Genomic DNA, 25,683 nt, shown 5'->3' on the forward strand with positions numbered 1-25,683 from the left:
TCGCTCCCCCGCGAAGGCGCCCGCGACAAGACTTACGCGTCCGGGCGGTTCGGGTCCGGTGGAAGGAAACCGAGGCGCGCTGGAGGGCACCGTGTCCGGTTTGGCGCCACGCGAGGAAGGGGGTTTTGGGGCAGCTCTTGGACGTGTTCGCGATGATGATGGTCGTGGACCGTCTGCTGGCGCTGCAGAGCCCTTCGTTGGTACCTATGGATGGGCTCGAGCATCTCAGGACACGAAAAGTTCTCGACCTCGAATGCCCGCACGCTGCCCGAGAAACTGTGTTGCGACACCGTCGGCGCCGGGGCTGCGCAGGCTCTGAGATCGTGGGAAAAGTGTGTCCTGAAGGTTTCGAGCCCCCCGCGGGTACCCATAGGGCGCCTCCAACCTCTAAGGACAAGAAAATATCGCACACTCGACTCACACCGCCGCCCTCTCGTCCCGCCGCCGAACAACCGTCGCGCTCGCGAGCCAACGCAATGATCTCAGCAGCCCAAATTCGCTGCCCCGCCCCGTCGAAGGGTTCCGCAGCCGCGCCGCGCCGCGCGACCCGCCATCGTTGCACTCAGCCCGCGCGCTGCGGCGTGGAAGAAGAAAGAAAACGCTAGCGGCGGCCCCGAGTAGTACGAGGACCTCGCGTTTCGCCTGCCACCCCATCTAGATTTATATCCCCTTGTCGATAGCTCCACGCGGCGGCACCTTCGCCTGCTTTACCCCATATTGCAGTCGCCCATAGAGGTCCATAGGCTGCCCACCCGACACCGTCCAAAGGTTGGATGAGTATAAAACGACGACGAGCGCGGTGTGTGTGTGTGTGTGCAGGGGGCGCCGCCGCGTCAGTAGGCCGGCGGCGGCGGCGGCGGCCCGCCGAAGGTCGGCGGCGGCGCGAGGCCGCTGTAGTCGGGCATCGTGTGGCCGTACTTGGCCTTGAGGCTGGGGTCGCTGGCCGAGGAGTGGAAGCCGTCGGCGTAGCGGCGGCCGATGGCGTCGACGCGCTTGGAGCAGAAGCTGTAGCGCGCGTCGCCGACGGGCTGCTCGCCCGGCGCGGCCGGCATCGGCGGCGGCGGCGCGCCGGCGCCCGGCGGCGGCGGCGGCGGCGCGAGGCCCGCGGGCGGGCCCGGCGCGGCGGGCGCGACGGGCTGGGGCGCGAAGCTCGGCGGCGCCGCCGGCTGGGGCGCGAGGGGCGCCGCCTGGGGCCGGAGCGGCGCCGCGGCGGCGACGTTCACGGCCGGCGAGAACGGCGTGAAGGGCACGAACGCCGGCCGCGGCGCGCTCGGCGACGGCGGCGGCGGAACGAAGGCCGGCGGGTCCGGCTCGGGCGCCATGGCGGCCGGGTGCGGCGGCGGCGCGGCGGGCGGCGCGGCGGGCGCGGCGGGCGGCGACGGCGGCGGCGCGCCGAAGGACGCGGGCGCCATGGGAGCGGCCGGCTGCATCGGCGCCATCGGCGCCGCGGGCGCCATGGGAGCCGCGGGCGCCATGGGCTGCATGGGCGCCGCGGGCTGCATCGGCTGCATCGGCTGCATGGGCTGCATGGGCGCCGGGGGCGCCATGACGGGCATGGGCGCCGGCGGCGGCGCCGGCGCGCCGGGGAAGAAGTCCGCGGCGGCGTACTTGCCGCTCGCCGACGTCGGCGCGTAGGCCGCGGGCGCCGCGGGCGCGCCGAGGCCCACGGGCGGCGCGCCGAAGTCGAGGGCCTGCGCCGGCGCCGCGTGGCCCGTGACGCCCATGGGCGGCGGCGGCGCGGCCACTCCCGGCTCGCCCTCCTGCTCCGCGCGGAGCTGCAAAGGCAGGAGCCACTGGCGGAGGCCGAGGTCGCGGCAGACGTCGTAGGCCGTGCCCCGCCGACCGTCGCGCGCGACGACGGACGCGCCGCGCTCCACGAGGCACTTGGCCGCGCGGCTCGCGCCGGCCTTGGCCGCCTTGTGCAGCGGCGTCTCGTGCGTCCGCCGGTCTCTCACGTCGACGTCCGCGCCCTCCGCGATGAGGTACTCGACGCACCGCACGAAGTCGGCCTCCGCGGCGACGTGGAGCGGCGTGAAGTCGAAGCCCCCGACGCCCCCCATCTGGTTCAGCGACCCCGCGTCCAAATAGTTGCTCCGCAGGAGCTCCTCGGTCCGCGCCCAGTCGTGGCGCCGGATGGCGATGTGGAGCTCGTGCGTCGGCGACTGGACCGGCGCCACGACGTCGCCCACGCGCTCGATGAGGCCGTTCGTCTTCTCGAAGACGTTGTTCAGCACGCCGCGCCAGGCCATGCTGCCGTGCAGCGGCGACGCCGGGATCGATGCCTTCGTGGCCTCGAGCGAGCCGCCAAGTGAGCCGCGCGCCCCGGGTTTCTTGCTCGGCGCCGTGCGCGGCGTCCGAGGCCTCGTCGGATGGCCGCCGACGCAAATTTAGTAGTCCCCGTGGATGCCCGCGCCCGTGTGGGCCTCCTCGAGGGTCGCGTCCTCGCTCTCCCCCGGGAAGTAGCGCATGAGGCTCGCGGCGTCCGGCGCGTCGACGTCGGGCACGCGCGACTGCGCGGCCTGGTGGATCGTCGGCTCCGTCTTGCTCGGCGTCTTCGCGGCGTAGTCCGGGTCCATGGAGAGGCAGACCTTGCCCCGGTAGTCGCGGACGACGAGCATGGCGATGCCGTTGCGGAACTTGTCCATGGGGAGCACCGTCGTGACGTCCGGCGTGACGCGGCCCTCGGCCCAGAGCTTCGCGACCTGGGCCGCGGAGTCCTCCATCTCCTTGGGGTACTGGAGGGGCGACCTGGAAGCCACACATCGGGAGGGATATGACACGAAAAAGGACGCCGCGGTACGCGCGTCCAGACGCCGTGGATCGCGATGTTGCGCTGCAGGAGGTGCTCGAGCGACACCGTCGGGATCTTGCCGCTCGCGAAGCCCACGGTGAGCAGCGCCCCGCCGACCTTCATGCAGCGGAGCACGGAGAAGATGTAGTCGCCCCCCACGGGGTCGAAGACGATGTCGACGCCGCCGGGCCGCGCCTCGAGCACCCGGTCGTGCCAGCCGCGCCGCGACACGTCGACGACGCCGTCCGGCGCCGCCGACTTGCGCACGTCGCCGTCGGTCTTCGTCGTGCACCGCAGCGTGAACGCGCCGAGCACCTTGCCGACCTCCACGGCGGCGACGCCGACGCCGCCGTTCGCGCCGAGCACGGCGAGCGCCTTCCCGTCCCAGCCCGTCTTGAGGATGGGCCGCGTGCGGTGGCCCAGGGCGAAGTAGGCCGTCACGTAGTCGCTTCCCAGGCTCACGAACTCGGAGAAGTCCTTCATGCCGCACGTGTCGGGCAGCTTCACGCACTGGTAGTCTGCGGGCGGGGCGGGGGGGGGGTTCGCGGTCGGCGCGCGCGCGGCCCTCTCACGGCGACGCCGCGCCCGCGCCGTGCAGCAGGAGCTCCTCGGCGCAGGTGCCGCAGGTCCAGGGCATGACGACGCCGACCTTGTCGTTGATCTTGAACTTGGCGCTGTTGATGACCGCGACGACGACGCCGCACGCCTCCGCGCCGGGGCACATGGGCGTCTTGGGCCGCTTCTCGTACTTGCCGTGCATGCCCAGGTAGTCGCTGTAGGAGATGCCCGCCATGCGCACGGACACGACGACCATGCCCGCGCCCACGTCCTTGTCGCGCAGCGACGCCGAGGCGAGCCTGTCGCTGATGGACTCCGCCGCCGGCAGCATGGGCCGCGGCACGTCCGTCCACTCGATGGACCCGCCGATGGACCGGATGCGGATCGCCTTCATCGACCCGTTCGGATACTCCTCGACGGGCGCCGCGGGCTTCGATCGCCACGGGCGGTGGCCAAAAGACGACATCGTATGGCGCAGCCCCGGGGGCTCGTGTGGGCAGCTTCTAAGCACTGCTCTTGACCAGCAAGTTGCAGGTTTTTAGGACGACGCGCTGGGCTGGGCAGCCTCGACGGCATGGCCGGAGACATCCTCGAGAAGGTCACACATTTGCTGCTCGAGGACGACGCCTTCGCGCGGGAGCTCGAGGAGTGGTGCCTCGGCCACTGTGGCGGCTTCGACCTGGACCAGGCCGACGACGAGCACTCGCTGGCCTACACGGACTTGCACGGCCAATTCTGCCTACTCTTCGAGAAGCGCATCGAGCGATTCCTCGACGGCGAGGGCTACTCGACGGCCGAGTTCTGGCAGAAGCTCACGAAGGCCGTCGACGACGACCGACCCCTCGAGGGCGAAGGGCGCGTGCTCCTCTCCCGCGCGCCGCCGCGGCGACGCCGCGCCCGCAGGTTCATGCTCGAGGCGCTCAAGACGACCTGCGACTACGAGCAGTTCGTAGCGCCGCGGCGTCCCCGCTTTGTTCGAGGAGACGCGGTCTCGTAGGCCGTCACGATGCGCCAGATGAAGCGGGAAAGCGCGCGGGACTAACGTGCTAGCTTACGGGGCTCCCGCAGAAGTGGGCCCAGATGGCCATGTCCGACGCGAAGTAGTCCTCGAGCCACGCGCGCGCGTCCGCCGCGAGGGGCGTCTGGTCGCGGCCGAGCTTGTTCGCCACGGGCACCTCGCAGATGCGCGGGTCGCGGAACCGGTCGCGGAGCTGCTCGTGGATCGGCGGAGCGCCGCCGCCGACGCACACGACGACGTCGTCGAAGTCGGGGCGGCGCAGCACGTACTTCGACTGGCCCGTCTTGCCGTGCTCCGCCGTCGCCTTCGACCGGAAGCTCTCGAAGACGGCGCCGAGGTCGACGGTGCCGTTGGGCAGCGACCACTTGTCGTCGACCTCGTGCCGCGCGTAGAACAGCGTCGACGACGCCCAGTGCTCCACCGGGTGGCGGAGCGCGACGACGATGGGCCGCGCGTGCGCCTCGTCCGGCCGCGTGTGCCAGCCGCTGCTCCGCTGGGCGCCGAGCGACCAGCAGACGTGGCTCCGCAGCGCCGCGTCCCACTGCACCTGGTTGTAGAGCGCCGTCGAGCCCGTCTTGGGCGACCGGTAGAGGTCGTGCGTGCAGGTGCGGTTCGCGTCCGACGCGACGGGCAGCAGGTACGCGTCGTCGCGCCTCAGGTGCGTCGCGGCGTCGTGCGACGTGAACAGCGCCGCGCAGCGCGGCGAGAGCACGTGCTCGTCGTCGAAGGCTGCAGTGAAGGACAGCAGAAGCAGCGCGAGGCCTCGCATCATCATGGAAGCAGCGCGAGCCGTCGCATAATCTTGGGCAGCCCATTAAAAAGCAAGTTGAGCGGCAACATCTTTGCCGAAATCGGGACTTCTGCCACAAAGCTGTGATCGTCATAAGCTCGTCCCGCCGCACAAACCATGTCGGCGTGGACGCGCTTTATTACCTATATGCGCTGGCCAGCTCGAGTCATCGCAATTCCGGCGGTCGTCGCGGCCTGCGCGCTCCTGGAGACCTTCTTTTTGTACGCGACGACGAGCGGCGAGTTTTGCTCCTACGCCATGTCCATGGACATGAAGATGGAGGGTTTCAAGACGATCTGGGCGGACCGCGAGATGACGAGTTGCGTCGTGCTCTTCGCGCGCCTCCGGCGCCCGCGCGAGCGAGACGCGCGCGCGCGCGCGCCGACCGCCGCGTCCCCCGCCGCAGAACTCGGCGTGGGTCCTGCGCACGCGGCGAGAGTTCCTGCTCGCCTTCACGATGATCATGCTCGTCGCCGCGTGCTCCGAGGCCCTGGGCTACGAGCGGCGGCTCCTGCGCCAGGCGTCCATGGCCGCGAAGGGCCGCGGCGCCGCGCTCGGCGCGAAGGACAGGATCCTCATCGCAGCCGCCTTCACGATCCACATCACCCTCGGCTACCTGCTCATGCTCTGCGCCATGACCTACCAGGTCGAGCTCCTCTTCGCCGTCTCCGCGGGCCTCGGCCTCGGCCACTTCGTCTTCAACGCGGACGCGAACCCGTCGGAGCGCATCGACCCGTGCTGCGGCGACGAGGCCGCGACGGAGAAGTCGCCGCTCATGAACGCGTGAGGGTTGGTAAGAGCTTGGTGTGGTGTGTGCGACGTGCGACGTGCGACCCCTGGTGCGCCGCGCGGCAAGCAAGCGCGAGTCTCGTCTGATGGATCAGCTCCAGGCTCATGCGAGCGACGATTCGAGCGACGAGTACGGCGCTCAATATGATGAGAGCGACGGCGCACCGCCGCCGGAGGGGCCTTCGCAGCTGGACGAGCCGCCGCCGGAGGGGCCTTCGCCGCTGCTCGCCGCTGTGCGGGATCGCAACATAGAGCGCGTGCGCGCCCTGCTGGAGGAAGGCCACCGGCCCAAGCCCGCGGAGTGCTTGCTCTCCGAGGCTTGCCGTTGTAGGCGCCTAACAGACAAGGATACGCATCCCGCAGAATACGGGCCGCCGGGTAATCTCGCCATCGCGCTTTTACTACTACCGTACTTCGCCGACGTCGATCTCTTCAACAGACTCTTAAAAAAATACGTTGTCACTCACCCGCATCTACGAGATCTCATACCGCGACTTCTCGAGCGTGGCGCCGACGTCAATCACCTCGATCGTTCGGGATGGTCGCCGCTCTACCGCGCGTCCAAAGCCGGCAACACGGCGGCCGTCGCGACGCTCCTCGACCACGGCGCGCGAGTGAACCAGCCGACGAAGCTCGGCCACACGCCACTCTACCCTGCCTGCTGGCACCGGGAGTACGCGACCGCCTCGCTCCTCTTATGGCGCGGAGCCGACCACGCCGCGGCGCTCCGTCGATTCGAGCGCGAGCGCCCGCAACACTACGGCGGAGAACGCCACGCCGCCGCGATTGCATTCCTCCAGACCCAACCCCGCGTCATCGATCGCGCGCGCATCAAGGCCTGCAGGGAGCTCCAGCGCGACCCGAACTCGCGGCTCCACCGCCTCGCGCACCACGCCATCGCGCCCGTCTTCGCGTACCTCTAAAGGGCGATCGTGTTTAGAGTCACTCGGCTCTACTCGAGCTCCGCCGTCGCGCCGAGCTCGACGAGCTTCTTGAGGATCTCCTCGGCCTCGTCCTTCTTGACCTCCTTCTTGAGCACGCTGGGCGCGCCTTCGACGGCCTCCTTGGCCTCCTTGAGGCCGAGGCCCGTCAGCGCGCGCACCTCCTTGATGACCTTGATCTTGGCCGTGGCGTCGAAGCCCGTGAGCTTGATGTCGAAGTACTCCTTCTCCTCGACGGCCTCGGCGGGCGCGGCCGCGTCGCCGCCGGCCGCGGCCGCGGGCGCCATCGTGACGCCGCCGCCGCCGCCGCCCTGGAGGTCCGCGTCGCTGAGCCCCGCCTTCTCCTTGAAGAGCTGGAGGAACTCGTTGAGCTCGAGCACGTTGAGCTGGCAGACGTCGTCGCAGAGCTGCTGCACCTTGGGCGACGCCGCGGGGGCGCAGAAGGACCGCGCGCAGCGCGCTGCTCGTCGCGGCACAGCGCGCGCGGCCACGGTCCGGGCGGTCCGGAGGGCGAACACCATGGTCTTGCGGTGCTGCTGCCCGCGGCGGAGTCGCTTGAGCGTGGCGGTCTTGAGGCGAGCCGCCGTCGAGGCCCGAGATGTTGATGCATGGAGCTAAAGTTGCCCCTCGATGAGACGATGGCCCGACCTCGATGCCTCGTAACCACAATTCTAGTAGTGATTGCATTGCTCGGTTCGCTGCTCCTCGGCATCCTCGCGCCGAGACCGCAGCGGCTGCCCCGCTGGAGCGACGGCACGGCGGCCATGGCCGGGCGCGTCGTCGCCGAGGGCTGGCGTTGTCGGGCCGGGCAGCCCCAGGCCGCGTGCATCCGCAAGCTGCTCCGGCGCCTGCGAGGAGGCCGCCTGCGGCCCTTCGCCGACCGCACGAACGTGTCGGCCACGAGCTGCGCGCCCGCGAGCGCCTGCGCGGCCGCGCGCGCGCGCGCGCTCGGAAGGCGCGTCGACGTCGTCGCGTTCGGCGGCAGCGTGACCGTGGGCCACGGCACGGGCGGCCGGTCGGGGAATCGCGAGTCCAAGTTCATGCCCTACGTCGAGCTCTTCGCCGCCGCGCTGCGCGTCACGAGCGGGAGCGAGGTCCGCGCGTTCAACTTCGGCGTGCCGGCCGCGGGCCCCCAGGTGCCGTCGTTCTGCTTCCACGCGATGGCGAAAGCCGCGGGCGCCGAGCCGTCGATCGTCATCCTCGAGTTCTCCGTCAACGGCCTCGACCGCCTCGGTTTCCTCGCGGCGGGCGTGCGGGCCGCGTACCCGGCCGCGGTCGTCGTCTATTTGGACGTGTTCTCCATGGACGAGCTCTCGATGCCGGGCTGCCGGTCCCTGGACAGGATCCCGAGTCTCGCGCCCAACGACATTCCGGGCGTGAGCCTGCGGCCGGGCTTCCTGCCCTCGGGCGACCGGCCGGGCTCCTTCAAGACGGCCGGTCTGCTCTACGGGAATCGCAAACGGGCCACGCGCATCCACATGAACGTGGAAGGCCACCTCCTCGCGACCTACCTCCTCCTCGACTTCTACGCGGATTTGCGCGGCTCCGGCGCGCGACGTGCGAGAGACTTCGAGGGACACACCCCCGTAGGCTCGACCGCGGCGACGCGTGCGGCGACGCGCCGAGGCCGCCCGCGGCGCCCGCGACGGTCTGCGCGACGCGGGACCCGCGCGTCTCCGGCGACGCGCTCCTCGCGCCGACCGTGTCCGACGTCGACGCGGCGGGCTGGCGCGCCGCGCTCGTCAACGACGACCCGAAGAAGCCCGTCTACGCCGTCGGCCCCGGCCTGTCGACGTCGCGCCTCGCCGTGCCCTTTTCGCTCGGCGCGACGTCGGAGGTGTTCGTGGCGTTCATGCAGTCCTTCAAGGCCAAGGCGCCCTACGGCGTCGCCGCGATCTCCGCGGACAACGCGACGCCGCCGACGCTCTTCGACGGCGGCGCGCTGCAAGATCGGCTACACCTGCTGATCACGCGGCGCATCGCCGTCGCCGAGCCGGGCCCGCACGAGCTCGAACTCGTCATGACGAACGAGACGCAGACCGCGGGCCACGCGTTCGCCTTCTACGGCGTCTTCGCGCAGGCCAATTTCGGACGCCGTCGGCCGTAAGGTTGAATTTAGGACGCCGTGTGCGCCCGGAGCGCCCGGAGCGCGGCGCTCGCGCGGCCCGCGGGCGCGACCCACCCCTTCTCGCGCTTGAGGCCGAGCGGCTGGACGCGGTCCACGGCCGCGTCCGCGCCCCAGGCCGCCGCGCGGAGCTCGAGGGCCCAGGCCGGCGCGCGGCGGGACGCGAAGGCGTAGCGCGCCGCGGGCGTCAGCACCTCGACGCGGTCCGCGTCGCCGTCGGCGCCCGGCGCCGCCGCGCGCGCGCCCGGGCCCAGGGACCGCGACCGCCGGCCGTACGCGGCCGGCGACCGAATCCCGACGATGGTCAGCACGTGGATGGAGCAGAGGCCGTCGGCGGCGCTCTCGTCGACGCGCTCGAGGTACGCGCCGCGCAGGACGAAGGCGCCGCCGTCCCCGGGCCGCCGCCGCGCCGCGCGCCGCCGCCAGAACGCCCACTGCGCGTCGTCGGCCGCCGCGGAGCTCTGGGACACGAGGCGCAGGTCCTCGCTCGGCCGCGCCCGCCACTGCCGCGCGGCCGCGGGAGCGCGCTGCGGCGACGCCCCGCGGCGCGGCGACGCGGCGCGGCGGGGCGACGGCGACCGCCGGGGCGCCGTCGTCGCGCGCCGGCGCGGCGCGGGCGACGCCGCGCGCTTGGGCTCGCAGGCCGGCGGCCGCCGCCCGGCGTACTTCTGGCGCAAGACCGCGAGCACGGATTCCTCCTTGTCCTTGGTCGCGCGCTTCATGAGCTCGTCGACGTCGCGGACCTTCTCTGGGTTGTGCTGGGCGTAGACCTCGATCATGTCGAGGCGCACACGTTCGCGCTTCGACATCTCGAGCGGCGGCCCGCCGCGGGCCGCCGGCGCGTCGTCCTCCTTGCCCGGCGCGAGCAGCGGCTGCGCGGGCGCGGCGTCCGGCGCGGCGCCCAGGCGGTAGGTCGCTCGGATCACCAGCAGCTTCGCGCAGGCCAGCTCGAAGGAGCCGTTCGCAGCTTTCAATTGCTGATAGACGACGTCGCCCGGGAGCTCGTCGAAGAGCGACGGCAGCAGCTCGTCGGCCGAGGGCAGCGTCTCCGCCATATGAGAATCAGCAGCAAATTTCCATCGTGACCCACGAAGGGTTCAACAGATGGTCAACAAGCACTTCAACGAGTGGTTGTGGAGTTTTATGGCCTCGCTTAATTGAGCAGCCCCCAGCGTCCGCAACGCCGCACTCAGCTTCGTCCACTTCATCGTCTTCCACGGCCGCGGCAAGCGATACACAACCATGCTCAAATCGCTGCGCCACGTCTTCGCGCCGACGGCTCTCTACCGCGGCGAGGGCGTCTGCGGCGGCGTCGCCCTGCACCGCGTCGGCGGCGGCGCCTGGGACGAGCGGCTGCTGCCGTCGAGCGTCGCGAGCGACGACGGCGCGCCCGGCGCGCTCGTCGTCGACGGGCGACGCGCGCGTTCGCCGGCGGCGCTCCGCGAGGTCTTCGACGTCGTCCGCGGCGCCGCGCGCGCGCTGGCCAAGACCGGCGGGCGCCTCGTGCTCGTCGGCGACGCGCGGCGCGCGCGGAGCGGCGACTGCGAGGCGGCCATGTTCGCGGAGGGCCTCGAGGGCTTCGCGCGGTCCGCGGCCAAGGAGCTCGGCCCGAGCGGCGCGACCGCGACGTACCTGCGCGTCGCGCGGGACGCCGACGGCGCGGCCGCGTCGCCGTCGCTGCGGTTCCTCCTGAGCGGGCGCAGCGCCTACGTCTCCGGCGCGAGCTTCGAGGCGGGCGCCGCGCCCGTCGCGGCCGTCGCGGGCGAGGCGTGGCCCACGGGCGACGACGCGCACTCGCCCGTGCGGGGCCTGCGCGTCGTGTTAACGGGCGGCGCCGCGGGCATCGGCGCCGCGACGGCCGCGCGGCTGAGCGACGCGGGCGCGGACGTGCTCGTCGTCGACCGCGCGCCGGGCCCGGGCGTCGACGGCGTCGTGGATGTCGTCGCGGCCGACGCGCCGGCGCGGCTCCGGGAAATGGCGGACGCCCGCTTCGGAGGGCCCGTCGACGCCGTGGTCCACAACGCGGGCGTCACGCGGGACCGGACTCTCTTCCGCATGGGCGACGACGAGTGGGACGCCTGCCTCGACGTCAACGCGCTCGCGCCCCGCCGGCTCACGGCCGCGCTCGACCTCGCGGAGGACGCGAGCGTCGTGCTCCTGGGCTCGACGTCGGGCGTCGCGGGCAACGCGGGCCAGGCCAACTACGCCGCGGCGAAGAGCGCGCTCTTCGGCTGGGCCGCGGCGGCGACGACGTACCGCGTCAACGCCGTCGCGCCGGGCTTCATCGCGTCGGCGATGACGGCGAAGATGCCGTTCGCGAACCGCTTCGTCGGCGCGCGCTTCAACAACCTCGGCCGGCCGGGCACGCCCGAGGACGTCGCGAACGTCATCGCCCACCTCGCGTCGCCGGCCTCCGGGGCAATTCGGGGCCAGGTCCTCCGCTGCTGCGGCGGCTTTTTGCAGGGGCGCTAGCTTGGTAATCCCGCGAGTTTTTTTTTACGAGCGCCGATTGTTGCCGTCTTCATTGAAGCGAGTGCGACGGGTAACGATGGCGGCATAAACCACCCAGCCAGACTCGGCTGCAAACGCAATGGAGTTCAAGGCCGTCAGCCCGCGCTTCCATGGCAAGCCCGCGCGCTACGACGAGGGCGGCGACAGCGAGGCGGCCATGCTCGACGACCTGCTCGCCGGCGACCGCTACTCGTCGCCGATCCGGAAGCAGCCGTCGCCCGTCGAGGGCCCGCCGGACGACGGCGGCGGGTCCGACTTCGGGTCCGACGACGGCGCCGACGACGCCGCGGACGCGTCGCGGCGCGCCGCGGCGGCGCCGCGGTCGCCGCGGCCCGCGCCGAGCCCCGGGAGGCCCGCCGTGTCCGCCAGGGAGGAGCTGCGCCTGAAGAACGCGCAGATCCACCGCATGGGCATGATGCTCGAGGCCCTGGCGCCCATCCCGGGCATCGACGCGCAGACGCTGCTCCGCGCCATCGACGACCCCATCCACGGCGACCTCCGCGACCAGAAGATCGTCCAGCTCGCGAAGAAGACGCGGAACGTCACCGTCGCCCTGACGCGCGAGCGGGACGTGATCAAGAAGCTGCGGGCCCACATCGACCAGCTCGAGGGCGACAAGAAGGCCCTGGCCGACGAGCTCGACGCGCGCGCGCACGCGGCGGCGTCGCGGCTTCCCTTCGCGGCCGCGAAGCAGGCCGAGGCGACCCGAAAAACGCCCGGCGACGACGACGAGGAGGAGCGGAAGAAGCCGTCGAAGCGCGAGCTCCAGCTCGCGAAGCAGTGCGCGGACCTGCGCTTCAAGTTCGAGGCCGCGCGCGACGAGTCGCACGGCCTGCGCCGCGCGCTCGTCAAGGAGACGGGCGACGAGTCCGTCGTCGGCAAGGACGGCGCCGTCGACGAGGGCTGGCGCGGCCGCGCGCAGACCATAGCCATGCTCAAGAACAAGATCCGGGCGTTGGAGGACGCGCAGCAGAATGGCTCCCTGCTCTCGTCCCCCGCCGCGAAGCGCGCGCCGCGGCCGCCGCGGCGCGACGTCGACGCGCTCGCCCAGGCCGAGCTCGACCGCAAGAGCGAGGCGCGGTCCGAGGCCATGGCCGAGCTCGCCCAGAAACACGAGGCGCTCGGCCAGCAGCTGGAGCAGACCCGCGCGAAGCTCGACGCGTCCAAGGCGCGGAACGCGTCGCAGGCGCAGGAGTGCGCGCGGAACAAGGAGCACATCCGCACGCTCCTCGACAAGACCGACGGCGACGACGAATTGGTCGCGGCGCTGCGGGCCGAGGTCGACGCCCTGCGGTCGAAGCTCCGCGACGCGCAGGCCGAGGCGCGGCGGAAGCCCGCGCCCGCGCCGCCGCCGCGGCCCGACGCGGAGCTCCAGCGCCTGCGGCGCGAGAACGCGCGGCTCCAGAGTCAGGTCGAGCAGCAGGCCAAGCGCGTGCGCGAGCTCCGAAAGGCCGAGGACGAGGAGCGCACGCGGCTCGCGCGCGAGGCGCAGGCGAACGACCCGGCGACGCTCCGGCCGGGCGACGCCGGGTGGTAGGGCGCGAGGTGTCTATAAAGAGGCGTCGAGTCCCCGAGGGGGCCGTTTTCTTGGGGGCGGGGGTCGGGGGGCGGTGTGCTAATTCGACGCGTCGGCCGCGTCGCTCACGACGGCCGGCCGTCGGCGGCCTTCGCGGCCGCGCGCTGCTGCGCGAGCGCGCCCATGGCGAGGATGGCCTCGAGGCGCGCGTCGAGAAGCTTGTTCTGCTTCTCGATGGTCTCGGCCATGGTGCGCATCTCCGCGCGGAGCTCCGAGATGGGGTCCTTCCCCCCCGACGCGATGGCCGGGTCCGTCTCCTCGTGGATGCCGCAGACGCGGTGCTCCCAGACCTCGCGCATGTTGAGCAGGATCTCGTGCCAGTCGGGCCGCACGCGGGGCACGCGCGGCCGGAGCACGCGGAGCGCGGACGCGGCGAGCTGCGCGGGCCCGTCCTCCTCCTCCATGAGCAGCTCCGGCAGGTGGAGCTCGGAGAGGATCTGGGCGATGGTGCGGTGGTCGTAGGTGCAGGCGATGGCGTGGCCCACGCTGTGCTTCAGGATCTTCCAGCGCAGCGCGGGCACCATGTCGAGCGCGCCGCGGAGGCTCGGCCCCGTGATCGTGAGCAGCTCGCAGGTTTTCCGCGCGATGGCCTCCTCGCAGCGCCGCGTGCAGCCCAGGGCGCTCGACTCGCCGAAGACGCCGCCGGGCCCCAGCGTGACGATGTGGCGGCTGCCCTGCGCGCGCTCGCGGACCGTCCGCCGCTGCGTCACGGACTCGCGGTAGCTGAGGCCCCGGGCGATGCGGGGCTTCCGCGCCGGCTTGGGCCCGAGCAACGCGACCTCGCCCGTGACGACGACGTAGGCCCCCTCCTCGGCGATGTCGCCGGAGCCGTAGACGAGCTCGGACAGCGGGATCGTCAGCGGCACGACCTTGGTGCAGACGTCCGCGATGAAGTGGTGGTTCGTGCCCTGGAGGAGGGGCACCTGGGAGATGAAGCCCTCGTAGAGGTGGAGGCAGATGTCGCTGCGCAGCTGGCGCGGCAGCTCCACGAGCACGCTCCGGTCCTCGGTCTGGCGCGAGTTCTGCTGCCTCACGTGGCGGACGACGCGCTGGCTCAGGTTGTTCGGCAGCGAGTTCGCGCGGAGGTAGGCCATGACGCGCTCGACGCGCGCCTGCTGCTTCCGCTCGAAGGTGTCCGGGTCCAGCACGTTGAGCACGTACTGGATGAGCCAGCCGAAGATCAGGCCGCCGACGGCCATGCCGCCCGTCGCGACCAAGCGCGCGGACGTCCGCGTCGACGTCATGTCGCCGTAGCCCACGGTCGTGATGGTCTGCATGGCCCAGTAGACGCAGTCGACGTACCTCGCTAAAATGCCCGCGTCCCGGTCGAAGGGGAAGACGAGCGCGTAGCAGCAGCCCATCCAGTGGGACGCCCAGAGCAGCGCGAAGAGCAGCTTCGTCGCGGAGATGAAGGGCATCCAGTAGATGAGCTCGTCCTGGTACTTGGTGATCAGACGCTTCAGCCGGAACAACCGAAAGAGCTTGAGCACGCGGAACACGCGCAAGATCTTCACGAGGCGGAACGCGCTCGACGACGGCTTCGCGTTGAGGCGGTGCGTGCACGGGTTCGTCACGTGGAAGGAGCAGGTCAGGCTCTTCGCCACGACGCGCGAGCTGAAGTCGATGGGCGCGCAGGCCAGGATGTCGATGGTGAACCAGCCCCGGAGGTAGCGCGCGGCGATGCGCTTCTTGCAGACGATGACCTTGGCGCCGCCGAACGTGTTGTCCATGTCCTCGTCGTCGCTGCTGTAGATGGCCGTCAGGAACCCGAAGGCGACGTCGATCAAAAAATAGATGTCGACGAGCGTGTCGAGCACGAACCAGAGGCCCACGGCCGGCCACGAGAACCCGAGCCGCATCGGGACGATGACCGAGACGTAGCACAGGCTCACGACCTGCAGCGCGTCCCACTTGATGCGGAAGAGGCCGTCGGGGTGGAGCACGGGAAAGTGGTCGCCGTCGCGCAGCTTGTGGAGCAGGGGCTTGTCCCGGGGGGGGTCGGGCCAGATGAAGCTCGGCGCCGACGACCGCAGCTCCTTGCCGAGTTGCGCCTCCAGCTCCAGGATGTCCGCGACCTCGAGGTCCTCCTTGTCCTCCTCGCCGTCGTCGTCGTCGGCGCCGCTCGGCCGCTTCACCATCGCGCGCACCTTCTTCCAGTTTCTCCTGGCCGCGCTGTCGCCCGGCGGCGGCACGGGCCGCGCGCTCGGGTAGGCCGCGGGCGCCGTCGCCGCCTCGGGCACGAGGCGCACGCCGACGAGCTCCGACGCCGCGGGGCTCTCCGGCGCGGCGCCGCCGCCGGACGTCGACGCCGCGCCGCCGGTGGACCCCGGCGCCGCCATGGCGTGGAGAACCAGACACCCAGGCCCCGAAGCAGCCCCCCGAGTTTCACTGCTCGTGAATTCAATGAATCTCGATATGATTCTTGATAAAGCGCGATCGAGAGAGCTTATGGAGATCGCACGCTTGTGACGCCATGGGCACGGGCGCGTCGTCGCCGTCGGGCTACAGCGAGGTCGAGCTGCTCGAGACCATCGGCGGCCTCTACGACGCCGAGGCGCGCAAGGCCTTCGAGTACCACGGCAAGGACGACGACGACGGCGTCCGCCGCGTGAGCGAGAAGACGTGCCGCCACTTCGCGAAGAAGCGGCCCTGGCTGCTGGACGCGGACAAGGTCGTCGTCGGGAACCTGCGGCTCCTGCGCGCCGCGCGGCTCGGCGTGGAGAAGGCCTGCCTCGAGCACCTGGGCGGCGCGTGCCTCAAGCTCACGGACCGCCGGGGCAGCGGCTTCGAGGCCGACGAGGTGCTCCAGCGGTCCCTGGGCGACGGCCAGCCCGTGCGCGACGCCGACGGCCTCTACGCCGCCGCGAAGCGCTGCGAGGAGGTCTTCCGCCACGAGGTCGGCGCGGCCGCGTTTCGCGCGGGCTCGGAGACGTTCGCCGTCTTGCCCCTCAAGAGCCGCGGCCGCGCCGTCCGGAAGGCGGACCGCGAGTTCGGCGCGCGGGGCAAAAATGTTTCCCACTTCTGCCGCCTCTACGACGTCGTCCGGGGGAACATCCGGTGCAAGGACGAGGCCGAGCTCGCCGGGGTCTACGCGTCGCTCGCGGGCGACGCGGTCCTGCGGATCGTCCGCACGCGGAACCGCTTCCGCTCGCCGAACTGGAACGGCTACCGCGACCTGCTCCTCACGCTCGCCGTCAAGGTCGGAAACGTCGACCACTACTGCGAGCTCCAGCTCGAGGTCGCGGCCGTCGCGGACGCGGGCAGGCGCCTCCGGTCCTACGAGGTCTACGTCTACTTCCGCGAGTTCTTCAGCCACGGCGGCCGGCGCGACGGCGAGCACGACAAGGTGCGGCTCCTCCTCGCCGGGAGCGGCGGCAAGATCGAGACGATCCAGGCCTACGTGGACCGGTGCCTCGAGACGTTCGCGGCTGTGCCGAAAACAACCGCTGGTTCGGGTGGTCCTGACCAAACTTGAGAATTCTCGAGCTCGGTCACATCGAAGTCGATTCGGCTGATTTTTGGACGGATCGATCGCTCTCGTCGAGTTCTCGAAGCCCAGCCGAAGAGCTTGTGTCAAAACATTCGAATACGCGCATATTGAAGTCGAGTTGAAGATTTGAATTCGGCACAGGTTCGCGGACGAGAGCGACGCGCTGACGCACCTCGTCCACTTCCTGGGCCACCACGGCCGGGAGCACATCCCGGAGGTCGCCGAGCGCATCGCCTGCCTCGGGAACCGGCGCACGGCCGTCGAGGCCGACTGGGCGCTGGGCATGTCGGCCATCGACGAGAAAGCGCTGGAGGCGGAGCTCCGCGACGAGGGCCGCTACGACCACGGCACCGCGCGCATGTCCGTCGTCGTCGGCCACCACAGCGCCGACGGCGCGACCTTCGATTTGTCGGCGAACGAGCTCGCCGCGAAGCTCATGCGCGAGTACAAGTACGTCGACGCGGAGCACCTGCTCCGGAAGGCGCTCGGCGTCTTCACGCGCGAGCTCGGCGAGGACCACCCCCACGTCGCGCTGGCCCTGGACAACCTGTGCGTGTGCCTCCGGGAGCAGGACAAGCACGCCGAGGCGGGGCCCCTCTACGAGAAGGCGCTGTCCATCGCCGTGCGCCGCGGCGGGCCCTGGCACCCGGACGTCGCGACGACGCTCGCGGGCTGGGCGAGCTGCCTGCGCCAGCAGGGCCACTACGGCGAGGCCGTGCCCCTCTACGAGCGGTCGCTGAAGATCTGGGAGAAGCACCTCGGCGGCGACCACGTGCACGTCGCGGAGATTTTGCAGAAACTCGCGCAGGCCCTGAACTGCGAGGAGGAGCACGCGCGGGCCATCGTCCACCTGCAGCGGGCCGTGGCGATCCGCGAGAAGCACCAGGGCCCGGACCACGGCGACGTCGCCGCGGATTTGGCGGGCATCGCGGACGCGCACGCGGCGCTCGGCGAGCACGACAAGGCCGAGGAGCCGCTGCGGCGCGCGCTCGACATCTGGGAGGACCAGCTCGGGTCGACGACGCACCCGCTCCTGAGCACGGTCGTCAACAAGTTCGCGCTGCTGCTGCGGAACCTCGGCAACTTCCAGGAGTCGGAGCTCTACTACCGCCGGGCCATCGCGATCTGCAAGGAGCAGCTCGGCGAGGAGCACGGCGACTACGCGAACGCGCTGCGCAACCTGGCGAGCCTCTACGAGCTCGTCCACAGCCGGCGCCACGAGTGCGAGCCCCTCTACCGCAAGGTGTTGAGGATCCGCGAGGCGGAGAACGGATCGGACGACCCGTCCGTCGCGGGCGCCTTGCTCGATTTAGGCCGGTCGCTCCTCGTCCAGGACCGCTTCGCGGAGCCCATCTTGCGGCGCGCGCTCAAGATCCGGGAGCGCCGGGGCGGCCACGACACGCTCGAGGTCGCCGAGACGCTCGACGCGCTCGCGACCGCGCGGTCCAAGTCGAGCGACGTCGAGAGCGCGCTGTCGCTCTACGGCCGCGCGATCGAGATCAAGGAGAAGCTGCTGGGCCCCGACGACGTCGCCGTCGCGTCGTCCGTGCACAATTTGGCCGAGCTCCACAAGCGGCGGCGGGACTACGACGCCGCGCGGCCGCTCTTCGAGCGCGCGCTGAGAATCGGCCGCGCGAAGCTCGCGCCGGACTCGACGCCGCTCGCGACGACGATGGCCAACTACGCGAGGTGCCTCGAGAAGCAGGGCGACCACGCGGCGGCGGAGGGGCTGCTGGCCGAGGCGCTCGCGTCGCGCGAGAAGGACGCGAAGGGCCGCGCCGACGTCGCCGTCGCGAAGACGTCGTTCGCGCTGGGGGCCGTGCTCGAGGCCCAGGACAAGCTGGCCAAGGCCGAGGAGCGCTACCGCGCCTGCCTGGCCATCTACGAGGACGTGCTCGGCGACAAGGACGTCCGCGTCGCGACGTGCCTCACGGCGCTCGGCCGCGTGCTCAAGCGGCAGCCCCGGAGGCGCGACGAGACGGTCGCGGTCTACCGGCGCGCGCTCAAGATCCGGGAGAAGAAGCAGGGCACGGACCATCTGGATGTGGCCTACTGCTACGACCACCTCGGCGCCATGTTGAGAGGCGCGGGCAACTACGCGGAGGCCGCCCCTTTATATCTCGCGGCGGCGCGGATCCGCGAGAAGCGCCTCGGCCCCGAGGACCCGCTGACGGTCAAGACGGCTCGCAATTATAGACGTGTCGTGCGCAAGCGGGACCGGCCCGCGAGCGCGGGCTCGTCGCGGCCGGGGTCGCCCCTCTCCGACGACGAGTCGTCCGTCGCGTCGAGCAGCTCCCGGTCGACCGCGTCCGGCTCGCCCGACAAGGGGCTGCGGTCCACGGCGAAGCGGAAGGCGCTCTGGGCCTTCGCCAAGGCGCGCACCAAGGGCGCCAACGCCTTTTCCAAGAAGCAGGCGCCCGAGCCCGCGCTCGGCGCGCTCGGCTCCATCGTCGAGAAGGGCGAGGATCCCGCGGCGCCCGAGCCCGCGGCGCGCGCGTCCGCGCGGCGCGGCTCCGTGCAGCGCCTCTTCGGCCGGTCCCTCAAGATGATGATGCACGGCGCCAAGGTCGCCGCGGGCGCGAAGCGGCCGCCGCGGCCCGTCGCCGCCCGCTTCGGCGGCGGCGCGAAGCGGGCGACGGCGCAGCGCGGCTTCGGCGCGACGTGGCGCGCCAAGGTCAAGGCGCCCGCGGGCGCGCGGCCCGCGGGCGCGGGGACGATCCTCGCGAACAAGCACGCGCGCGGCGTCCGCGCGGGCGGCCGCGCCTTCGCGGGCCAGGACGTCCGCGCGCACGGCGCGCACTCGGGCGAGAACTTCGCCTAATTAGGAACGAAAGACGCCGTAGTCGTCGGCGTAGACGCAGGCGACCGACGCCCACATGCCGACGAGGGGCGCGACGAACCAGATGCCGTTGGAGAGCCCGACGAAGAGCAGGATCTCGAACGGCGCCTTCCCGACGTAGCGCCGGTTCGCGATGAACGTGAGGAAGTAGATGACCGTGCCGTAGAACTCCTGGTAGAAGGCGACGAGGCCGACGAGGCCGAAGGCGCGCGCGGGCACGACGTCGTAGGTCATGCCCGCGAGCCAGAGCAGCGACGGGGCCAGCGTCGAGTGGCCGTTGCCCGCGTCGATCCAGAACCCGAAGGTCGTCTTGTCCGCGTAGGACGGGTCGTAGACGGCGTAGGTCGACCAGACGCGGCTCCAGAACGTCAGCGAGAGGCACTCCCGCAGGCCGCAGCGCGCGACGAAGAAGTCGCCGACGGCCGCGAAGCGCGCGGACTGCGTGTCCGCCGTCCGGCTCCGCAGCGACTCCGCGGCCTTGTGGATGTGGTCGATGCGGTAGGCCAGTGCCACCTCCCAGTAGCAGATGAGCGCGTTGAGGCCGACGAAGAAGGCGAGGCCGCACTGCAGCGCGCTGAAGCCGTGGAGCGACGCGTGCAAGGCCGTGGGGATCGCCGTGCTCGCCAGCACGTAGCCGACGACGACGTGGTAGACCTGCATCGTATTGTTTTGCAGCGGCGAGCTTTTGCAGCGGTGGTGGTGCTCGAGCAGCGCTCGGTGCTGCGGCTGCGTCGTTGGCGTGTGTCGACGCGACGATCTCGGGCCGCGACCATGGATCGGTCGTGTTGACCTCAAGTTTGCTTCAACAAACGGCGCCGCGACCGAGGAGGGGCCCGGAGTAGCGCCGGACGCCGTACCTCAGGTTTGACGCGCGCGCGGCGTTCGACGTGTCCATGGTCACGGGATAGTGCGTCTGAAAGCCGGGAACGCCCTCTCTTCGGAACTGTGCGCCGTGACCATGGACACCCTCGCGTTCGTTTTCTATGCGGGCGCAAAGTCGCTACTTTTCGGGTGCTCTCCCAGCACGCCTTCGAGGTGCTCGCAGCGCACTGCGCTCTCCTTTCGGCCGCCGGAGACGTTCGACGAACGCTATTATGATGTGCGAACGCGCGCTGATGCGCGCAGAGGTCTGGTTCGAGGCTGGAGAGCGCATACGGACCCGTCGGGCGCTCACGCCGTAAACGAGAGCGTTTTTTGCGAGCGCGCACCGCGACATAGTTCTGGCCCCGGACGATGGGCGGGATGTCCCCGAGCATGTACCCTACACGTGACGGGCCGCCGAAGGCGTCAGAGCGGTGCAGCGATGCGATCTGGACGCAACAGAGCTGGTTTCAGCCCGGAAGTGGTGCGTTTTGGTGCTGCAAGGACTCATTCGCGTCGCCCGATCACCGTCGCTGCACTTCGCTGGACGATTTGTCATCGCATACCTCCTGGACGGCGTCCTGAACAATCATCGGCGCCAAGACGGTACTCGAAACGTTCGCGCGCCGTCGGCGCCCAGATAGCCGCCGGGGACCCCGTTTTCGGACCTCGTAAAAATCGCGCGCCCGTGCGCTTCTCCGGTGCGCGGCGGCGTGTTTGTCCTTGGGGACGTCCATACGGGTCCTAAAATAGAGAGGGACGATGCAGGACGCCCCAAATGGCGTCGAAATGTGACTTCAAGTTGCGGGGGAAACATTCCCCAACGGACCTCAAAAACCAGTGGTGCTTCCCCCCTCATCCGCGACCGTCCTGTCTGCCAGAAGAAAAAGAAGTAAGGTTAGTGGCTCGGACAGCGGTGGAGGATCGCGTCCATGTGGACCATGAGGTCGGGCTTGACGTAGTGGAAGGCCGTCGACTGCCGGCTGAAGTACTTCTCGCCCTCGATGAGGTCGAAGCTGTACTTCGCGTACCAGTCCTCGGGCTCCCGCAAGAGGTGATGGCCCGGCGTGAAGGGGTGGAACCGCTCCGCGCCCGTCGCGTCGCGCGTGTCCGTGGGCAGGAGGTGCGCGGGCCCGTTGCGGAAGCACTCCGCGACCATGACGTCCTCGTAGAAGCCGTGGAGGTGGGGCTGGCAGAAGGGCTCGTCGAAGGAGTCGTAGAGGAGCGCCAGGGACTGGCGGTTGAAGGTGTAGCCGCTGCCGCCCGAGTTGAAGAGGTGCTTCTCGTTGCCGTTCAACTTGAAGCGGCGGCCGAGGAACAGGGGCTCGCCGCGGTCGTTGCGCGCCTTGACGGGCGGCGACGCCAGGTAGGCCTTGAGGTTCGACACCAGCAGGAACAGATCGTCGCCCCCGAAGTGGAAGTAGTCGAAGTCGTCGCGGTAGTACTCGTAGACGTAGCGCCAGTTCGCGCGCGTCTTCTGCCAGATGTTGTTGTACTCCTCGGGCCCCTCGTGGGGCACGCCCACGGCGCCGACGGTTTCGTCGCTCTCGTCGCTGAGGATGAGGGCGCCGTCGCAGCGCGGGAGCCACGTCTCCGACGCGGCCTTTCCGGCCGTCGCGTGGTGCTTCGCAACCGTGTAGATGACGCAGAGCACGCGCGGCAACGTCGGCGCCTCGTAGACGGGGCTCACGTCGACCAATTTCATGGCCCGGGCGTGGTAGGGCACGGCGCGCCGGTGGGCGTCGCAGGCCGCGGCGTCGAGCGGGCCCGCGAGATTCGCGCGGTGCCGGTACGGGTCGATCCTGGGCGCGTCGAACGGCGGCATGTCCACCTCCTTGTAGGTCTTCTTTGTCTTGCGCTGCCAGACCGGCGGCCGCGGCGCCGCGGGCGGCGGCGGCGGCGGCGGGACGACGGGCGCGGCGACGGCCGCGGCGGCCGCGGCCGGGACGGCGGGGACCGCGGCGACGGCCCGCCCGAGTTGCTCGAGGCATCGGACGATGGACACGTCGCCGGAGAAGCCCGTCGCTCGCGTGCACGCGTCGCAGCGGACCTCGTAGTAGGCGACGCCGAGGCCGTGGGCGATGTGCTCCGTGCTCCCCGGCCCGCCCGCGGGCATGATCTCCAGCAGCGCCTGGGGCGGCCGCATCCAGCGCGCGGCGTTCCAGAGGCCGCCGCCGTGCGTGCCGAAGACGACGTCGGCGCGCCGGACGGCGGCCTCCTGCTCGACGGGGGACAGGCGCATGAAGTCCGCCGCGACGACCGCCGCGGTCGGGTGCTCGCCTTCGACGGCCGCGAGGAGATCGTCGACGTTCGAGATCTCCCGGAGGGGCGTCGCGTCGCCGCCGGTCCGGCGCGCCGGCCGGAGGACGTAGAGGAAGACGAAGGCCGACGCGCCGCAGGGCGCGCCCGCGGCGCGGACCCGCTTCGCCCGGACGAGGCCGCAAAAGTCGACGGCCGCCGCGGCCGTCGCGCGCGTCGTGACGTCGACGAGCACCGGCGACGGCGGCGGGCGGCCGCGGCAGCCGGGCCGCGCGCGCGCGGCGAGCAGGTAGTGGCCGACCTGCCAGTGGGGGCCGTGCATGCCCAGGGGCGACAGCGCGCCCGTCGCGTAGACGGCCGCTTCGGGCTCGACGACCGCGTCCCACTCGCCGCGCCAGCGGCCGTCGCCGAAGCCCGCGAATAAAATCGCGTCGAAGGACGACTCGTTCAAAACGCGCGACACGATGCGGTAGTTCTGCCAGTCGCCGATGCAGTGGCCCGGGTTGCCCGTCCGGCAATCGCCGAACGCGACGTACGTCGGCCGTGATTTTTTTGGCGTCGACGCCGGCGGCGCGCCGGACGAGACGAGCACGTCGCGGCCGAAGGCCCAGGGCAGGTCCTCGAGGTACCGTCTGTCGCGGCCCCAGCGCGTGAGGTCGCAGAACGCGCGCCACTTGGCGCCGTCGAAGACGAGATTTTCGAACGTGCAGAACCAGGCCTTGCGCATCTTCGGCCCGACCACCGTGTCCATCGTCGGGCATCGGATCGTCGTGAACCCCTCGCAGACGGACCGCGTGTCCGCGAGCCGCGCCTCGTAGTGGTCCCAGCCCAAGTAGCCGCAGTCCGCCGGTCGTACGGTCGTCCGCTCGCCGCGGCGCGGGACCGTAGTCTGCTCGCCGCGTCGTGGTAACAGCGCGGCCGCCGGCTCGCCGCGGCGCGGGACGACGGGAAAGGCCCCGCGAGCGGTCGCGGGCGGGACGACGGGAAAGGCCCCGCGAGCGGTCGCGGCGGGCGGCGCCGCCCCGCGGGGCGGCGACGGCTCGGAGGCGCGCGGTCGCTCGAGCTCGGCGCTCCGCATCCGCTCCCAGAGGTCGATCTTGTTGTCGTTACGTGTTGCTTTGAGCCGTGACACGGCGACAGCTTTTTGGGCGAGTGGGACGAGGATAAGGGCGCTTATAGCGAGGAGAACCAAGCCTGGGCGAGGGATGGATGCCGCGCCTTTCGTCGACATGCTAATCTAGGCGAATCCGCTCGGCTCGACACTTTGACCTTCGCCGCCACCAACAGCCCCTCGGCGCGTCGCTTCTCCGCTCGACGCCGCGGACGCGCTGATGTGCGAGTTTGACAGCTTGCGCCCTCTCTCCCGGTTTTGGCCGCTGCGTTTGAGGCTAAAATTTAGCGAGCTTGCTCAAGCCGCACGGCCACGGCGCAGCCACAGTCCTGACCGCTGCTCGACTCGACCGGTGTCGCGCGGCATTTTTCTTCCCGGGGTATAGGCCGCCCACGTGATGGCTCCATTGATAAAAAAGTTACCCGCTACTACTTGTCCGCGCGCCCGCCGCGGAGCGCGGACATGAGGCCCGAGACGAACTTGCGGCCGCGCGACTTGCGGAGCGGCGCGTCCTTGGCGCCGTCGTCGTCGGACTTGGGCCCGTCGTCCTCGTCGTCGGTCTTGTCGTCGCTCGCGTTGCCGTCGCGGGCCTTGGCCGCGCCCCGCTTCTCCTTCTCGGGCCGGACCTTGGCCGGCGATCTAGCGCGGCGCGAGCTCTTGGTCGCCGCGTCGAGGATCGCGCCGACGTCGACCTTGTCGTCGCGGCGCCGGGGCCGCGCCTCGCGCACGAGGGCCTGGGGCGCGTCGCGCCGCAGGTAGACCAAGACGTAGGCCTGGGGCGAGCAGACGAGCTTCGCGTCCAGGTCGGACACGTGGCGGTCGTTGCACTCGAGCCAGCGGTCGCCCGGCCGCGGGCCCCGGCCGTCGCGCGCGTCGACGCGGCAGGCGCAGGTGTAGTGGCCGCCGCTGAGCCCGCCGATGTGGTTGACGACAGCCACTAAATCGTAGGTCCAGGGCGCGCCCGCGTCGGACCGGCCCGCGAACGCGAAGTCGTCCACCCGTAACCCGTCGAGCGGGAAGCTCACCTTCGCGGACCGCTTCACCTTGCGGCCCGTGCCCGTCTCGCCGAAGCGCTTCAGGTGCACGACGAGCACGGGCGGCGCGACCACGAGGCGCACGTCGCGCGTCCACTTGGCGTCGCGCTCGAGCTTGGGCGACCGCCGCTCCAACGCGTCGCCGTCGCCCTTGAACGCGGCCTCGAAGCACTGCTGGAGCGAGCTCTCGCGGCCCCGGTCCGCGTCGTCGCGCAGGGCGCGGTGGGGCTCGCCGGGCCGCTTCGGCGCGTCGCCGGCGAGCGACGCGTGGGGCCGCGCGAAGCCCGCGATCGCGTCGGAGCTCGCGAACGCGTCGCGCGCCGCGTCCAGCAGGTCGACGATGAAGAACTCGCCGTCCTCCAGGTCGTCGAAGAAGGCCGGGTTGGCCTCGTCGTCCTCGGGCACCAGGGCGCCCGCGTGGCGGTCCTCGCGCGGCGGCGCGATGGGCTCGTCGTCGAACGACGCCGCGCGGTCCGCGCGGCCCGCCTTGGCGCCCGCGAAGCCGCGCCGGTCGCCCGGCGACCGCGCGAAGCGGTCCGGCGACCGGCGCCGCGACCGGCGCGACGAGTAGGCCCCGCCCTTGTCCGGCTTCGTCGGCCGCGGCGGCTGCGCGCGGCGGAGCTCGAAGGGGTACTTGCGGCCGCCGACGGGGCCCTCGGCCGTGTCGTCGAAGAGGTGGCGCGGCAGGTCCGCGAAGTAGACGCGGATCTGGGCCCAGACCGCCGCGTACAGCGCGGCGCAGGAGCTGCTCCGCGTCGCCCGGAGCGCGAAGGGCGCGCCCAGGAGCGTCGGCCGCTTCCGGCTCAGGAAGTAGGGCGAGTCGTCGGGCGCGTCGAGCGCCGCGCGCAACGAAAACCGGAGCGCGCGCGGCCGGTTCGACTGGGACTTCACCGCGCCGTCGACGTCGTCGTCGTCGCCGTCGCCGTCGTCCTGCAAGATGCCCGCGTCGATGTCGTCCGGGTCGCCGCCGTCGGACGGCGACGACCGGTC

At 71.2% G+C, this 25,683-nt stretch overlaps 7 protein-coding genes across 7 annotated transcripts in view; 2 read left to right on the forward strand and 5 right to left on the reverse strand.

The window, feature by feature from the left end:
* Positions 1-770: 770 nt before the first annotated feature.
* Positions 771-5,142, reverse strand: AURANDRAFT_71829 (hypothetical protein; the record flags this gene model as incomplete). Its single annotated transcript, XM_009039785.1, has 6 exons — positions 771-2,282; positions 2,496-2,748; positions 2,781-3,268; positions 3,303-3,309; positions 3,364-3,779; positions 4,405-5,142. Coding segments are annotated over 6 exons (3,413 nt in total), but the record flags the coding sequence as incomplete, so codon positions are not given.
* Positions 5,143-6,901: 1,759 nt separating this feature from the next.
* Positions 6,902-7,120, reverse strand: AURANDRAFT_17503 (hypothetical protein; the record flags this gene model as incomplete). Its single annotated transcript, XM_009039784.1, has 1 exon — positions 6,902-7,120. A coding segment is annotated over one exon (219 nt), but the record flags the coding sequence as incomplete, so codon positions are not given.
* A 531-nt stretch (positions 7,121-7,651) lies between these two features.
* AURANDRAFT_64947 (hypothetical protein) lies at positions 7,652-13,060 on the forward strand (the record flags this gene model as incomplete). Its single annotated transcript, XM_009039655.1, has 4 exons — positions 7,652-8,324; positions 8,462-8,990; positions 10,185-11,445; positions 11,582-13,060. The coding sequence occupies 4 exons, from the start codon at positions 7,652-7,654 to the stop codon at positions 13,058-13,060; spliced, it is 3,942 nt and encodes a 1,313-aa protein (XP_009037903.1).
* A 104-nt stretch (positions 13,061-13,164) lies between these two features.
* On the reverse strand, positions 13,165-14,829 carry AURANDRAFT_64948 (hypothetical protein; the record flags this gene model as incomplete). Its single annotated transcript, XM_009039783.1, has 1 exon — positions 13,165-14,829. One exon carries the CDS (start codon positions 14,827-14,829, stop codon positions 13,165-13,167), a length of 1,665 nt encoding a protein of 554 aa, XP_009038031.1.
* A 2,196-nt stretch (positions 14,830-17,025) lies between these two features.
* AURANDRAFT_28034 (hypothetical protein) lies at positions 17,026-18,354 on the forward strand (the record flags this gene model as incomplete). Its single annotated transcript, XM_009039656.1, has 2 exons — positions 17,026-17,790; positions 17,923-18,354. Coding segments are annotated over 2 exons (1,197 nt in total), but the record flags the coding sequence as incomplete, so codon positions are not given.
* Positions 18,355-21,187: 2,833 nt separating this feature from the next.
* Positions 21,188-23,299, reverse strand: AURANDRAFT_64950 (hypothetical protein; the record flags this gene model as incomplete). The annotated part of the gene is made up of 1 exon (XM_009039782.1): positions 21,188-23,299. One exon carries the CDS (start codon positions 23,297-23,299, stop codon positions 21,188-21,190), a length of 2,112 nt encoding a protein of 703 aa, XP_009038030.1.
* A 788-nt stretch (positions 23,300-24,087) lies between these two features.
* The window catches only part of AURANDRAFT_64951 (hypothetical protein), a gene marked incomplete at both ends in the record, with an annotated part of 4,934 nt that continues 3,338 nt past the window's right edge, over positions 24,088-25,683 (reverse strand). The window contains one exon of the mRNA XM_009039781.1: positions 24,088-25,623. Coding sequence (XP_009038029.1) covers positions 24,088-25,623 — 1,536 coding nt within the window. The remainder of the gene's footprint in view (positions 25,624-25,683) is intronic.

The sequence above is a fragment of the Aureococcus anophagefferens genome (genome assembly GCF_000186865.1).
Source record: "Aureococcus anophagefferens unplaced genomic scaffold AURANscaffold_12, whole genome shotgun sequence".
Lineage (NCBI taxonomy): Eukaryota > Pelagophyceae > Pelagomonadales > Pelagomonadaceae > Aureococcus > Aureococcus anophagefferens.